Source organism: Exophiala spinifera (genome assembly GCF_000836115.1).
Source record: "Exophiala spinifera strain CBS 89968 unplaced genomic scaffold supercont1.5, whole genome shotgun sequence".
NCBI lineage: Eukaryota > Fungi > Ascomycota > Eurotiomycetes > Chaetothyriales > Herpotrichiellaceae > Exophiala > Exophiala spinifera.
Window position 1 is genome coordinate 1,601,174 of NW_015622517.1, and position 15,980 is coordinate 1,617,153.

Genomic DNA, 15,980 nt, shown 5'->3' on the forward strand with positions numbered 1-15,980 from the left:
GCTGTGAAACTTTGGTTAGATATGTCGGTCACACACTCACCTGACCTACATACAAGTCTACGGTTGTCAGGGGCTTCACCCAACTCATTGGTTTGGTTGGTCCTGTTTCTCAGAATCGAGACTCACACTCACACTCACACTCACACTCTGTCCCACACTTTATATCCACAGGAACTATTAACACCCGCAGAATAGCACACACACTTACCTCTTTTCACTCGACTGCTATGTCACGACTGGTGACTCAAATAGCTTTACCTGCTGTACCCAAGGCTACCACTACTACTGTGCCTACCGTACATGCCTACCTACTTACACAGAGGCTTTCCTTGTGATCATAACCAGCCTCTCGGTCATTTCAATCTCATCTCAACGCCTCCCGGTTTACCTCGATCTCCACTCACACCTGTCTTCACACGTCTTAGGCACCCCCTACGGGTACTACCATAGTAAGAAGAAGAAAGAGGTAGAGAGGCCTGTAATGTTCCCCAATCTTTAGGTAGTTGGTGATGCCTACCTACATGGTTTTAGGACGAGCTTATAGCCGTTCAGTCCCTATAGTTGTAGGTGCTCTATGGAGAAATCCATAAGTGAAAAAGGTACTCCGGATTCTTGCGTAATAGACACCCATCGGTATATAGTCGTAGTTACTAGACTCCTACTTTTACAGTACTCGTCCCTGGTTAGTCAGTGACCTTCTTACTTAGACTACAAGTACTACTCCTTCTATCTCACGTCAAGGCCTGGTGCTTTAGCGAAACCAATATGTGACGGTTATTTTGAGGGCATATGGAGCTTGCTTCGGATCGGAAGCCTTGGGTTGGCGTATACTATGTTCGAGAGGGGTCACTTTTCCGCTTCTTCGCCAGATCGAATTCTAATAAAGACGGTCTCAGCATTGACTGAGTACTCGAGAGACGCATAGAATCAGCCTCCTGTACGCCAGCATCTTCGACCGACCAGGGTCCCCCTCCCAATCAACGGAACGAGTCAAATTCAAGTCCGGAAAACATACAATATAGACTCCCGGGAACAAGAATGTCGCAGGGTCGATGGTCAATCGGCTAAGGAGTCCTAATAAGTTAGTCCTCCCACATTGTTCGTACCTGTCGGCAACCTCCCTCATCCGGCTCCGTGTCTCCGTCTCTCTTTTTCTCTGTGACAACCATCTGCCATCTGCCATCCACATCTCCAGCTCCCGCTTCCGTCTCCATCTTCCGTCTCCATCTGTTTCTCCATCTCCTCATGTTCCTCTGCTTCTCCCTCTCCCAGATTTCCCCAACTCCCTCCTCCACCCACACACGCCTTGAACCTTACCCACCGTCGACGACTGGGTCATTTTCCCCAAGCAAACCAAAAGCTATTGTAGAATCGACAAATCAGGCTGGATGGCTGTCACTTGACAAGCTGTCCCGAATCGACGTCCACCCTCCCCTTGTCGCCTAGTGAGCCACATGCTCTTTTCCCCGCAGGTCTGGGCTGGTTTGACACCCCGGGGAGACCTTGTTAGTGGCCATGACCAGGCTCTGTCACTGGTCAGCGGTACATTATATGTCCTGCGGCACTTTTACAGGACGCTTCTCGTACCCGTACCAGTTTACTCGCAGTGGCGCCCCCGATTCGAGTCTTCCCTGCTACTCCGGATCCTTGTCTGCCGTTGCACATCGAAGCAATGAATTAACGGGTCCTTTTGAAGGTCCCTGCTCTCTATCGGTGAATCTCCAGTTTTTCGTGTTTCGTGAATCTCAATCTCGCACTCGTCTCTTTTCCATCAGTAGTCTCGAGATTCCCTCTACACAAGCCTACTCTCTCTGTTCACGGTACTCGAGCGGGCAATCGCACCCTCTTTAGCCCTCCATGGCTCTGACAGGAGCCTCTGTTATTGTTTTCCCAAAGCTTGATCCAGCCAAAGACGCACTGCAGAAAACCAAACGACCGCACGTATGCAAGGTCTGTTCCAGGGCCTTCAAACGTAGCGAACATTGCATCCGACATCAAAGAGGCCGTAAGTCCCCTGCCAACGTCGCTCTTACCTCGCCTTGCTATTTCTCACCATATATCGAACGGTAGTCAATGTGCTAAACAAACACAGACACGCAAGAGAAACCCTTCAGTTGTCGAGTATGTCGTCGACGGTACAGTCGAAGGTATTCATCCAGGGTCTCGCTCCCATCGTCGCTGGACACTTCGTTGACCATGATTGCAGAGATCTCTTGGTCCGCCACGAGAGGACCCTTCACACCCCAGCACAACTGGCCAATGCCACCGATCAGCCAGGTCAGGAGCCGCCACCGGCCAGGAGACGACGAGGTAATCATGCTCCTCCTCCGCCACTGTTCTGTAGGGTCTGTCCGTTGATTCTCATTGACGACAACTAACTTGATCCAGCTGGAGCGACGCCTGCGCTCAATCCGTCCTCCGATGTTGGCAACGGCCAGTCGCTTTTGCCACAGGATAACAATACTCTTGGTCCCATAACCATGCATGAGGAGGGCACGTCACCATCGAAAGCACCAACCATTGCAAACTTGTTGGTGACGGGAGACTCGCCATCCGACACCACGATTCATGACCGGTCACAGTTCAGCCAACACCAATCCTTGTCCCAAAGTCCGTCAGACCCTTCCTCCATCACAGACATAATGTTCAACATTACCAGTCCAGCGGTGCAAGAGCCAGTCATGACCATGCCGGAGCCGGTAATCGTGGGAATCAATATGCCCAATTACTCTATGGACATGCCGGAACTCGAGCAGATGCGCACATTTCCCACTTCGGTACCGTTACCGGACCTGGACGGGGATCTCGAGTTTCTCGACTTCTTTGATCCCTTCCTGGGTATGGAACCCAAGCTCATGGGCAATTTTGCCATTCCGCCAGTACGGAGAGATTCAGACAGCTGGTCGCCCTTGGAGCATTTCTCCTCTTCCAGTCAGACATCGATGCAGGACTACGGCTTCCTCCAGCCACTCCAGACCCTTCGCCCACTTGCACCGGCCATACAAGTGTCGACGGGATTTACGACGGGCAATCCTCACGAAGCCGACTTCGCATCTCTGCCTCTGCCAGGCGACGAACAATTCAATGAAAATGTGTCGACGCCCCTGAACACTTTCCCAGCGCCGTCCCCAGTGGTGACGCTTCCCCCAATCGATGAGCTCGACAAGATCTCCAAGCCGACGCTGGCTCGCACACCGTTCACGAAGCCTCCTGCTCCAATCTTTACAGAGCAGATGCGCACCAACCTGCTGAACGAAATCAAAGAGCGGCTCACATCGAAGGAGTTGACGAGATTCACGCTCCCCAGTGCATCCGCATTGCAAAAGTGTATCCGGACCGCCATCGACAGTTTCCACGTTCACATGCCCATCTTGCACCTGCAGACTATGAACTTTACATCGGCCCCCTCGCCGCTTGTTCTGATCATCTGTGCCATCGGTGCGCTCTATCGATTGGAGAGAAAGATCGCAGAACAACTCTATCAGAAAGCATACCAACTTCTTGCCGTGAGGTCGAAGGAGAGCAAAGAACAAGCCAATCGGCCGAGTATGTCGGATGACTGGATTCCTCCACCATCCCAGGAAGCGAAAGTTGATCCCGAGCTCCTATGGAGAAGTCAAGCACGCCTGCTTATCAAGATGTTTGCGACGTTCTGCGGAGTCATCACCGTCGTCACGGAGGCCCTCAGTGAGTTGGGTGACTTCCTCATTGTAAGTTGCCAAGTTGTCAAGGATCCCAAAGTCTCATCTCGCTGACGATTGCAATTCCAGGATTTCCGTCTGCTAGCCCCCATGGTAAAAGCGGGCAAGGGAAACCAGGAGAACCTCACATGGGAAGAATGGGTCCACAGAGAGAGCATCAAAAGGTCGGTCTCTGGACAACCCTGTCCCCATTTTGATGTGTAGGCTGACTGATTTTCCGCAATAGGCTTCTATACGGACACATCCTGTACGGCAATCTTGTCACCATGACGTACGGCATAGCCCCAGGCTATTCTGTCGTGTCGGACGGCTACATCGAGATGCCATGCGACCAAAGTCTGTGGGATGCGCAGACAGCGGAGCAGTGGGCCTCCATCGCGAGCGTCAGGGGCAAGAGTTCGCCGCTCTCGCTGCGAGACGCCGTCTCTACGCTCATGTACGAAAACATCCCGAAACCAGTCCCGGCGCACTGCTGGTCATGGTCTCCATTCGCGGTCAGCGCCGTCATCAACGCCGTCTCGATCCAGCTCTGGCACATCTCTCAGGGATCGTACTTCCTCGGCGAGCTGTCCAGCATGGGCAAGCCGCAGGACGCCTTGAAATCCCAGAATCTGATACAAGCCGAAGCGGCGCTCACCCGGTGCCGCTCCCTCATCACTCAGGCACGCACCGACGCGGATTATGCCTGGACCGACGCCGAGGGACCGCTGCTGTTCAACTGCCTCGCGCTGTTGCGCGTAACCTACTGCCGCACCTTCGCGGGCACCGGCAGCGCCGACTCGACGATCCTCTTCAAATCCACCCAGGATGACCTTCTGGAGTCCATCGAGGATTTCGTGGCCGCGCCGCAGGAGCGCAGCGACATGATCACGCGGGCGGTCAGCCGTGCGTTCGAGGGCATGTTGATCCCTTACAAGATGGGCACGCCGCTCATCCAGAAGACCGCCGCGCTGACGTGGGCCATCGAACACGCCCTCGCCGGTTGGGACGCCGCCCTGCTCGTGACCAAGTGGGTGCACGTCATCGAGATCGAGACCTCCCAGGCGGGTGGCGTCATCACCGAGCTGGAGGAGCAGACCATGGCCACCATCCGTAACCTGACGTCCGAGTTCGAGTTCGAGAACGCCACGGGCGACATAGTCTTCAAGACCGTGGCGGCCAAGCTGACCATGTACTGGGCAAAGTTTTATGACGACACCTGGGTCTGGGGCGTCACGCCACGGATGGGCTTCACTCTCAGGGAGTTGGCGAGCATCTATGAGACGAACACACCTCGGAGTTAGTCGATCACCTCGCTTTCTCTCGAGAAGATAGTAGTACCACGATCTAATCCTGAATCAACGATGACTTTTTCCAGGTCACGGCCGCTCACCGCCCGACCAGCCTCGAGCAAACGTGCACTCGTAATGAATTGTAAGACCGGCTCGAGAGCGTCAGCCCTCGATCGAGGAATCGTATTCGACGCGGGCGATGTGATCGTTGTTGGAGCAGCATCACCAACTCTATTCAACGACAAATATGATTCCAACCTCGCGCGTGGAGAGTGCGGACACGTTCTCTACAGGAAGAACCTTGTATCACCAAAAGGACAAGTAGCATTCGTACGAGTACTCTGTGTCCAAGTGATGGTTGATAAAGTCGTATCTAGACTTGGTATTCGTCTCTATCTATCACTTCTCCCCTTTCACTCCCGTTCAGGAGTAACGAGGGGGGAGGCCCTACATGTTGTTGGTGTGGAGAGTCACCGTTTCTCTCATAGAGCATGTGGGCGCGTCCGTTCTGGAAAGAAACTCCAACTTTCCTCAATAGGATTCTCGTGGACGGCCGTCGAACTAGCCCCTCGTCTCCGCCTCCGCCTCCGCCTCCGCCTTTTGCTCTCCTTGTTGTGGAGCTTACAGAGCATCTTGACCCCACCATTGAATCGTTGAAAGGAGACGTGTAAAGTCTGGAAGAACGCTGCTCTTCGAGTCCTTGACGCTGGAGAGTTGGGCCCGTAAATTCAGCTTTGCACAGGAACGTAGGCATTTCTAAGACCGACCAAGCACCAAAACGGAAACAGCATACCGTTCCGGTGTGAAGCAAATGATGGAACCGGGACTGGGAAGCAGCACTGTGCCACAGACAGCAGGAGGATCAGGGGTACCACCAGCACCGGCTTCTCAGGTCTACCGCCGCGATACAAGCGCACCAGAGTACGAGTACCACCGGACCAGCTTCATAACGAGGAACGTGCCCTCCCGGTTCCCTCTGGAGATCCACGTGCCCTCAAACACCAGGGACGTTGTTGCCGCCGTGAGACGTGCTAGGATGCTGGGTGTCAGAGTTGGCGTTCGTTCAGGAGGCCATTCATTCCCGTGTAGCTCACTTGTTGAGAATGGGATATTGATCGACATGAAGAATGTGCACAGGCGGGTCTTGTACAATCCGCATTCAGGACATGTCGACTTCGGGCCTGGCGTGAGGGTCAAGGAGGTCATGGATGAACTGAGCAGGCTCGGACGATTCTTTCCGACCGGGCATGCACCGGTGGGTCTTCCCTTTCTCGTGTCTGTGTGTCTTCATATCCAGTGTTTCAGGCACTGGCCCAGTTTCTTTTCTGCGCCACTGTTCGAACTAGACATCCATCTGACGTGGATTGCAGAGCGTAGGCATGGGCGGGTTCGTGCTCAACGGAGGTCAGGGCTGGTTCATGCGTGGATGGGGAGTCACAAGTGAGCAGTGGATCGTTAAGATGGAGATCGTAACGGCCGATGGCAATGTGGTTGTTGCAAGTAAAGAGGAGAATAGTGATCTTTTTTGGGCAGCAAGGGGAAGCGGGCAGTGGTTCCCTGGCATTGTGACGAGGGTTTGGGGCCGCACTGTGATGAGGAAGAGGCTGTGGCACAGAACATTGACCTTTCGAGTCGGTGAGGCATACGAGGACTTGATGAGGTTTGTATTCGAGAGAGAAGGGAAATCGCCGAAATGGGGGGTCGAGGTTGCGCTGTGTACATTCTTTCCAACGAGGTATGAGAACCGAGAAGAAGATGAGGTCGGGCCGGATAATTTGTTGCTCGCCGTTGAGATCATTGCGTTTTGCGACGGCCTGAAAGACGCAGAGGCATTACTGAGCGTATGGTCAGATGTGCCGGACTCTTTGGCAGCAAGCCTGGTGCAAGACGACCCAGCCAGAGCCACAAACTGGGACGAGTTGTTCGCTTTCCAGGATAGTCTGGTGCCATACGGACATGGAGAGAGGTGGCTGTGTGACAGTATCTTGAGTCACCCACAGATTGAAGATGATGAGGTATGCTTTATCATTTTGCGGAACCGAATGCAAAGCCCTTTACTGATCTGATGACAGTTGATCACGAAGATCAAAAGAGCGCTGTGCGATCTCCCTACACGATTGTCTGTAGGTTGCCTATACATCAGTCAAGCGACTCCGAATGAAAAAGAGCAGTGTTGTTCCTTACCGCAGAAATATTACATTGCCTCGTTTGTCGGTTGGAAGGAGGCCGGAGAGCAGAAAGAAAAGGCTCTGAGAGCGTGGCTGTCGTCGGTCTTCGGCGAGGCTGAGGAGGTCGGTTGTGGGATGTATATTGCTGATTTCGATCATCAACAACGGCAAAGCAGAGTCATGACACCATATGCCGAGCAAAGATTTGCTGAAGTGAAGAGGAGGTATGACCCGGCAGACATTTTCCCTTGTGTAGGGTTCCAGGGAGCCTTGTACTGAACAGGAGGATTAAGAAGTGGAAAGCACACTCAGCGAGGAGTACTTGTGATATTGTCGAAGTCATGTCTGGTCTTCTCAGGCACTGATGATACCTGAGTGACAAGAGGTCGCTGATGCTCTGGGATCGTAGGCGTCCTCGTTAAGCGGACCAGGCGGGCTCAAGCAGGGCCAGGGGCTTCAGGGGTGCCTTTACGCTGACTCATCTGCCTGGGTCCGCCTGTGGTGTCCTCACTCTCAAGCTTCCCCAGGGAGCTGCCCCGGGTGGCCTGAAGAGATTTCGTCTGTACTTGTACCTATTAGGTACCTATCTTGAGATCGTACCTGTGCAGCCCCAAGCCAAAGCCTAAACCTAAAGCCTCACTAGCCTGCACAAGCCTCGGTGAACTAGTTAGCACTCTCCATCTCTGTTGCATTCTTGTTGTTTCTCTCCATTGTCGCATACAAGATCCCCTGCCATTTTCAGGAGCAACAGTCTATCCTTGAGCAATTCTGATCTCACAGAAACACCTCTGACTACCTACTCAGCTCACTACTCATAGCAGTCGACATTTCGCACCACATTTGCAATCATGTCTTATGAAATGTCAACACAACACACTACTAGGGTCGGCGCAAGACGTGAGGCTCTCCCCCTCCGTAACAAAGGGCAAACTCTGTGAATTGGAACTAATAGGCGCCTCCAGCCTTCAATCATAATCAGTCCCAAGCTGCCGAAGAAGAATATGATCGCCTACGAGATCTTGCCCGCCGTGAGGCACAGAAGCGCTCGGAATGCTTCGCAAAGTCACAACAAGCATACAGCAACGGCGATGGAGCTGCGGCTCACGCACTATCACAAGAAGGAAAGGATCATGGTGCCAAGATGGAACAATACAACAAGCAGGCCTCTGACTTCATCTTTCGCGAAAATAATGCCGATGGAAGAGTCCCTCCAGACACGATAGATCTGCACGGGCAGTTTGTCGAAGAAGCAGAAGACATCTTGGAACAAAGAATAAGATATGCTCAGTCGCATGGAGAAAACCATCTTCATGTGATAGTCGGCAAAGGCAACCACAGCGCAAACCATGTGCAGAAGATCAAGCCTCGTGTCGAACAGGTGTGCAGAGAATTGGGCTTGCAATACCACACCGAACCCAACGAGGGGCGCATCTATGTCAATCTGACTGGCGGTGCCGTCGACATGCAGCAGGCAAGTAACTGGGGTGGCTATCAACAATCATACCCTGGTGGGCAAGCTCAACAGAGTCACGGATATCAGCCTCAACATCAGCAGCAGTACCATCACCAACAGCAGCAGCAGCAGCATGGCGGCCAAGGACAACAAGACGAAATCGAAAAGGTTGTCAAGAAATTCTTACCCAGAATCATCAACAAGTTGCTGCGCATGCTCTGTCACTGACATGCAGACACCTGACACGGAACCGTACGATCCATATGCTCTTCCGCCATTGGCACCACGGTGATTAAGAAGCCTCCGCCTCCGCCATCTGGCAGATTGCTTTGCAAACCGTGACCATATCTTGCAGCTACAATGTCGATGTTGCATTGTGAAGGAGCACCTCAATCCAAGATCCAGATGACACGCAGCTTGACATGACCTAATGACACTCTTTCTCAACTACCTAGCATCCGCGGTGGAAGCTCCGAAACTTCGAGCATGAGATAAGAAACAAGCAATAGGCCCAGTACTTACCTCAGATAGGTATATACTTGTACAGATGCTGGCTATGACAATACCAACAACCACAGTAAAAACCACAACAAAGCAGCTCCCGTTGCCGCTTTCAAGCAAGTTCATATTCATGGTGACAGAGAAGGACCATCTGAATAGCACGCGTGACAGGAATTGTCCGATTGGAACACTGGGGCGAATCTGGACTATACAGTCTATCCAATGTCCAATACCCCTAAGGCGCATTCTGTTCATTGGCCAGCCGGAACGGTGCCGGTACACCACTCTCTTCACGTACCGGCATAAGTGGACAACAACAGCAAGTTGGATGACTCGCGCTTTGACAGAGCAGATGATTGACTGGCACACATTCAGGCTGAAGCGGAGTTCGGACGCAGTCGGCCTACCACTCATAGACGGTCAAGAAGGATGTGCTCTCCAAAGGCCAATGAAGTCAAGAGCTCTCCATGGTCCTCGGGCTTGTCGCATGGGCATTGAAAAAGGCACTTCCGAAGTGCCTGAAGTTCGGACTCGCATTTTCAAGGAATCAGGATCCGTGTTCAGACTATAGGAGCTTTGTACCCTAGCCTGGACCGGTGGAAGCTGGTGAAGCTCGCGTGCTATCCTCATGCTACAGGTATTGATACAACATAAACACAGATGGGGATCCTGGCAACCTCGGGCTTACTTGAACATCTAGCCTTGCCAAGTGATCCATACCAACTAGCCTCATCCGAAGCCTACACCTTCAGAAGTGTTCACAAGGGGGTAACAGGTAGATACCTCATCGGGGCACCTGGACCCTTGCCCACTCCGCGGGTACTCATAGCCTATTGGATAGTAGTTGCCACCATGCCCTGTCCGAGACCACACAGTGATGGCACTGGTGGGTTTAAGAAGAAGAATGACGCCGCCAGGATCTACGACTTTGCGAGTACGGAGTACGGAGTACATGTACGAGAGTTTTTGACACCAAAATGAAGGTCCGAGTACAACGGGAAATCCAACAACCCATACTAGTTAGTGCGAGTGCGAGTACAAGTACCCAGACGGGCAAATTTCTTTCAGCATACTGTATGGAGAATGTTGATGTTATTTGCTCTCACGGAAGAATTTCACTCCCCTCCCAGTTTCATTGCTTGCTTGCTTGTTTCTCCTCGGTCTCGTACCGTCAGGCCACTCAACAGGTGGATGTGCTATGGACCATGCTTCCCATCCTTTCTACTCGCACTTCTACCTACATATAATACTATCCACACTTGCCAAGGCTGGTGAGGCGTAGGTGGAGAATATATGCAACAATTAGCTCTCCTCTATCTCCCAGCATCCATCACTAGTTTCCAGTGTAAAAAAAAGAGAGCGTCGGTGATATCAATCCTGGTCCACATAGAAAATTCACAATCCAAGCATGCGACTGTCCTTGGCTTGTGGCAGGCAGCCTCTTACATAAAAGGCCGCCCTGCATGTTGTCCTCGTCGATGGTTCCAGATGGAGATGGAGATCTGGACGTCATACCATCTTCGTCTTCAACACGTCCAGTTGTCGAAGAGGAGTCCAGGCCTCTGATTTCCTCTTCACCGTTGAATAACTCATCCTCAGGATTCGACAGAAGTAGCTCCGAGGACAGCCTGAGCGGCATTGCGTCACGTTGGGTCTTCTCGCTCCTGCCGCAGCCTTACCAACAACGGGCAATCCTTACAATGGGGCGGTACAGGAATTCAAAGGTAGCCTCGCTGCTAGGGAAGCTGGCAACCGACTCCGAACCGGGTCTGACAAATGCCCAACTGATGCTCACCAACGATGACCTGAAGCCTGTCGAGCTCGAGAGGCGGCAATGGGGCCCTTGGAACTTTGTCGGTACGTTTAAGATAAGGCTCTTGGGCCGTGATGTTTGTTTCCTTGCATCCCGCTATAGCAACTAATTCATGCTGTCCATTCAGGCTTCTGGGTCGCCGACTCTTTCAACATCAATACTTGGATGATTGCTAGCTCCATGATCACCAGCGGCGGTCTGGCATGGTGGCATGCGTGGCTGTGCGTCTTGGGTCTTGCGAAAGCTGGATGATTGCTGACACTGCCCATCAGATGTGTCTGGATCGGATACTTCATAGCCGCTGTCTTCGTGTGCTTGACCGGTCGCATCGGAGCGACATATCACATTTCGTTTCCCGTCCTCAGCCGGGCGTCCTTTGGCATCTGGGGATCTTTATGGCCGGTGTTCAACCGCGCAGGTAGACAACCCAGGATCTCTTTACGTGGCTAGACTTTTCATGCTAACCGGGATAGCAATGGCGTGTGTATGGTACGGTGTTCAGTCCTGGATCGGCGGAGAATGTGTCACGTTGATGATCAGAGCCATAGTGAGTCTCGCAACGTTACGCTTACCTTCGTCCCGGGAAACATGACGCTGACATGGTCTCAAGTGGCCGTCGTTCTACACCCTCCATAACGGCATACCGGGCTCCGGCACGAATACTCGAGACTTTGTCGGCTTCTTTCTTTTCTGGCTTGGCTCGCTTCCTGCCATATGGTTTCCAGTGCACAAGATCCGTCATCTCTTCACCGTAAAGGCGTACTTCGTTCCGGTCGCTGGAATTGCGCTCTTCGGCTGGGCGATCGGGAGAGCCCATGGCATTGGTCCAAGTAAGTTCTTCCTGGAAACTGAAACCCGGCACCCTTAGCTGCCCCAGCACCGCCATATACCATAGTCTCAACCTCATTGGCGGCGATGTTCTAACAAGATAATCTAGTCGTCCACCAACCCGCAGCATCGCATGGCTCGGAACTCGCATGGGGTTGGATTGCGGGTATCATGAGCTCTATTGCAAACTTCGCAACGCTCATCGTCAACGACGCGTATGTCCTCCTGTGTTTTGGTAGCCCTCGGCTCTACTCCTCCTCTTGACCTTTGGGACCATGGTTTGCTGACACTATACTTGCCTATCATAGCGACTTCTCCCGTTTCGCGGGCAAGCCCAAAGACGCACTCTGGTCTCAACTCTTCACCATCCCTCTCGGCTTCGCCGTGACGTCCTTCATCGGCATCATAGTCTCGTCATCCAGCAAAGTCATATACGGCACTACTATCTGGAACCCACTCGACCTTCTCTCGCAATTCCTTCTAGATGACGCCTCGTCCGCCGAGCGGTTTGGCGTATTTATCATCGCCGCGGCCTTCGTCCTGGCTCAGCTCGGTACCAACATTGCTGCAAACTCTGTGTCGGCAGGCACAGACATGACTGCCTTACTGCCCCAGTACATCAACATCCGACGAGGCGGGTACATCTGCGCCATTGTTGGACTGTGCATGTGTCCTTGGAACCTCTTGAAGTCGAGCAACAACTTCACCACGTACCTGTCGGCGTATAGCGTCTTCCTGTCCAGCATCGCTGGCGTGATTATCTGTGACTACTATGCCGTCAGGAAGGGCTACTATTCGCTCCGTGAAATGTACTCTGCCCACAGAGACGGACCGTACTTTTACTTCTTCGGCTGGTCATGGAGAGGCTACGCGGCGTACATCTGCGGTATCGCGATCAACATTGTCGGATTCGTGGGTGCCGTCGGCGGCAAGGTTCCCATGGGTGCCGTGTACATCTACCGCTTCAACTTCTTCGCGGGCTTCATAGTCGCCGGCGTCGTCTACTATCTCCTTTGTACTGCGTGGCCGGTCCCCGCCACGAGTGAGGTTTGGTGCGAAAAGACCGACGAGGCCGATCGGCAGTTCAGTGTTGTGTATACGGATGCAGAAGGGTATGATGAAGAGCGGAGCGTTGGAGCGGATGAGGTTGAGCTGCGACAAAGTGACGAGGATGAAGATGACCAGAAGATTGTGTATAGAGACGTGACGAGAGGCTAGTGTTCATCGAGGTCTGAATCTTATAGATGAGAATGATAATTGGAAGTAAAGCGAACGCATTGAGCAGACACGTGTATATGTACGCGGGTGCTGCTCTTGCTCTCACTGGCGTTGCTTGGACAGGAATGGGCAGTACGAAGTGTTGGACGTCACACGGAACACTATTGTGTGAGTCGCCCGCCTCAATGCTGGGTCTTCCAAGAGCAATCACAAGTCCAGGTACGGAAGTGGTAGAAGGTCTACATTGATACTCTGACCACGTCGTTGCATACAGGTCCAAAGACCACAGGGACGTGTGATACAATACCCAGCACAAACCCGTGTCTGCACTATGAATTATACGGGTGACGAGTTGACTTTGGAGCGATCGAGATCGAAAAACACCCATGTCAACGCTAAATCATTGTATCTAAGCAGTCACTCTCTCGTCACTGTATGTCTCTATCGCGCTCCCATAACGCTCGTATTCAAGAAAGCTCTTCTGACCTCGTACTCGGTGCGTCAAGACCGGCAGGGGTCATCCAAGCCCTGTACCCGCTCTTTTGCAGTCAACATCTCCCATCCGACGGCTCCGCTCTTTCCCTCGCTCTTGCCCACCTCCTCAACCGCCTTGAACAGATCATAGGTGATTCTTTCGCTGACTTCACTGTCAAACTTGTAGTCCGGGTGGCTCCGGACGAATTCACGCAGCCACTTGGCGCCAGTCCACAATGTGCCGTCGGCCCTCTTGCGGATCAAGTCCAGATATCGAGCGAGCTCGCAGCGGGTGCTGACGTCAATGTTGACACTGTCGAGGTACGATTCGACCAGCGGGATGAGGCCGGGGAAGTAGTCGCCGCCGTCGCCGCCGTCGCCGCCGCCCGCGCCCAGGTCGACAGCGGCGGATGACGAGTGCGTCCCGTTGATGATCTCGTCGATGGTCATGAGCCTGTACTCGTCTTCCACAGGGCCAAGGTTTTTGGGCTTCGCTTCGCCATTGACCCCGGCAGCATCGGCGCCGTTGAGCAACGGACTCGCGCGCGGACTGCGTCGGGGGAAAGGGTCTTTGCGGAACCAGAGCTTTTCCTTCATCACCGCGTCCCGTGCGTGCGCCGTCTCCATGTTCTCCGTCGTTCGGGGAATTGGGATGTAGAAGTTCAGGTCAAAGCTGAGAATTGCCCGCGTCACGAGCACGATGAAGATGCTGAACGCCGCGTTCTCGAAATCGGTGACTTGGATCTCCATGCTGCGGAACTCGACACGCCAGCCTATGTCGGCATCTGGGGGTGGCGGCTTGAAGCGCATGTGCTGCCAGTTCGTCGATTGGATGTTCTCAAAGTGGTTGCTGCCCTCGGGATCGAGCGACTGGAGGTCTTCGGAGAACACCACCAGAGGGTCACGGATGAAGAGATGGGCAAAGTGCGTCGCGAGCAGATCGTCCATGCCACCGGCCACCAGCTTCTCCTTGAGCCGTTCATCCACAATCAGGTTCGGGTCCATGTACTCACTGCGCAATCGAGGGTCTTGCGCGATGTAGGTGCTGTTGCTGGCGTAACGGGATTTCGGGATGCGCCACCGCGAATCGTGCAGGGGTTTCTCCCCCAGTTCTTCGGGCGTGCGGTCGTCGACGGCGCGAGAGATTTGGTTCCAGCGCACATCCGTATCCACGAGGAATCCTTTGTATATGGGTGTCGCGGCCGTAAGCGCAAGAAGGACAGGGCCCAACGGCGAAAGTTGGTCGTACAGCTTCCGTCCTTCGCGGATGTTCTTGGCCTGGAATGTAATTTGGAGACAGCAACTGCCCATACCAAAGGCCATTGCGTCCATGTAGACGCAGTCCGGCTTCGCGGCTCCGTTGCGCACGTCGTCATCTTCTGGCCAGTTGTGAAGGTCGTAGTCCACGGTGGGATCGTGGAAAGGGGACGGCGTCTTCTTGTCTTTGAAGACAGGAACGTTGAGTTCCACCTTGCGGCCCCGTCGCGAGCGGATGTTAGCTGCTAGTGTAGGGAAACGGATGTGCGGGTTTGCGATCTCGTCCGGGACGAATTGTGAGCGTAACGCCGGTCCAGAGGGTGGGTAGTATGGAGTTATGAAGTCGTCTTTTGTTCCGAGACGGGGAAATGTGGTTAGGGTGATAGGGTACTGGTCGGGGTCCATGTGTTGTTTGGCGATGACTCGGCGGTTACGCATATCTGATTCGACATCGAGGAGATCTTTGAAGCCAATCCCCCAGGGTTTGCCTGGCGTTGCTTCGAGCATGAAGCGGCCGAACTCAGGGTGGAATGTTGGCAAGGTGCCGCTTTTACTGAACTGTCGTTAGTGGTGATTGATGGGGCCTGCTAGCTGTTCGACTTACATGTTCCCTTCCTGGATATCAGGTACCATCGTGTCCTGCCGAGCCAATTCTTGGTCCTTTGCGAGAGCTTCCAGTACATCGGCCTGGCACAGTGAGAGCCGGACCTTTTTGTGTTCATCATCCATTGCTACGACGAGATATTCGATCTGGAGCATAGTTAGGGACGAGGAGATCTTCAGTGCATCCGAGAAAGTATACCTCGTCGCCCCAGAGAAGGGCATCTCGTTCCTTGCCTTTGGCTTTTCGCCATATCGTGAGTAGTTGCTAGTCAGACGTAAGTAAGATACCGTCAAGTGCCGTCTCCTCCCAGCTTGACCCATACCTCGATGCCCCACTCCCGGACTTGATTTGCTGCCTTCTTGGCTCCAGGCCAGTCCAAGGGCGTCCCTAACTGTCTGTGCCCTTGTCAGGAGGCATGAAGATATAAGAACTGTTTCTGAACATACAAAAGACCCATGGTCGAAGAAAATTACTGATGCCGTTGGCGTGAAAGAAATCGTGATGAACGACCGGAATTATGCGGGCGTGGGAAGCGACACCATTAGACGCAGAGTTGGCCTGGATGCGGGCAGCACACGAATTCGCGAGATGACAGTGTATGCCCACGCTTAGCATGGCATGCTCATGTCGGCTTGTTCCACGGACAAGGAATTCTGAGACTGCCGAGTCTTGTCCTGATGTAATGGAGCTGA

General features: G+C 53.3%; 5 protein-coding genes across 5 annotated transcripts; 4 read left to right on the forward strand and 1 right to left on the reverse strand.

Annotated features, from left to right (window-relative positions):
* Positions 1–2,480: 2,480 nt before the first annotated feature.
* PV08_07126 (uncharacterized protein) lies at positions 2,481–4,984 on the forward strand (the record flags this gene model as incomplete). Its single annotated transcript, XM_016381458.1, has 3 exons — positions 2,481–3,710; positions 3,771–3,865; positions 3,928–4,984. 3 exons carry the CDS (start codon positions 2,481–2,483, stop codon positions 4,982–4,984), a joined length of 2,382 nt encoding a protein of 793 aa, XP_016234560.1.
* Positions 4,985–5,786: 802 nt separating this feature from the next.
* Positions 5,787–7,419, forward strand: PV08_07127 (uncharacterized protein; the record flags this gene model as incomplete). The annotated part of the gene is made up of 3 exons (XM_016381459.1): positions 5,787–6,227; positions 6,343–6,987; positions 7,045–7,419. 3 exons carry the CDS (start codon positions 5,787–5,789, stop codon positions 7,417–7,419), a joined length of 1,461 nt encoding a protein of 486 aa, XP_016234561.1.
* A 569-nt stretch (positions 7,420–7,988) lies between these two features.
* Positions 7,989–8,821, forward strand: PV08_07128 (uncharacterized protein; the record flags this gene model as incomplete). Its single annotated transcript, XM_016381460.1, has 2 exons — positions 7,989–8,037; positions 8,103–8,821. The coding sequence occupies 2 exons, from the start codon at positions 7,989–7,991 to the stop codon at positions 8,819–8,821; spliced, it is 768 nt and encodes a 255-aa protein (XP_016234562.1).
* Positions 8,822–10,572: 1,751 nt separating this feature from the next.
* PV08_07129 (uncharacterized protein) lies at positions 10,573–12,953 on the forward strand (the record flags this gene model as incomplete). The annotated part of the gene is made up of 7 exons (XM_016381461.1): positions 10,573–10,951; positions 11,035–11,128; positions 11,180–11,325; positions 11,381–11,454; positions 11,518–11,737; positions 11,845–11,950; positions 12,044–12,953. The coding sequence occupies 7 exons, from the start codon at positions 10,573–10,575 to the stop codon at positions 12,951–12,953; spliced, it is 1,929 nt and encodes a 642-aa protein (XP_016234563.1).
* A 501-nt stretch (positions 12,954–13,454) lies between these two features.
* PV08_07130 (glutamate-cysteine ligase) lies at positions 13,455–15,745 on the reverse strand (the record flags this gene model as incomplete). Its single annotated transcript, XM_016381462.1, has 5 exons — positions 13,455–15,237; positions 15,289–15,434; positions 15,487–15,552; positions 15,611–15,683; positions 15,735–15,745. The coding sequence occupies 5 exons, from the start codon at positions 15,743–15,745 to the stop codon at positions 13,455–13,457; spliced, it is 2,079 nt and encodes a 692-aa protein (XP_016234564.1).
* Positions 15,746–15,980: the final 235 nt, after the last annotated feature.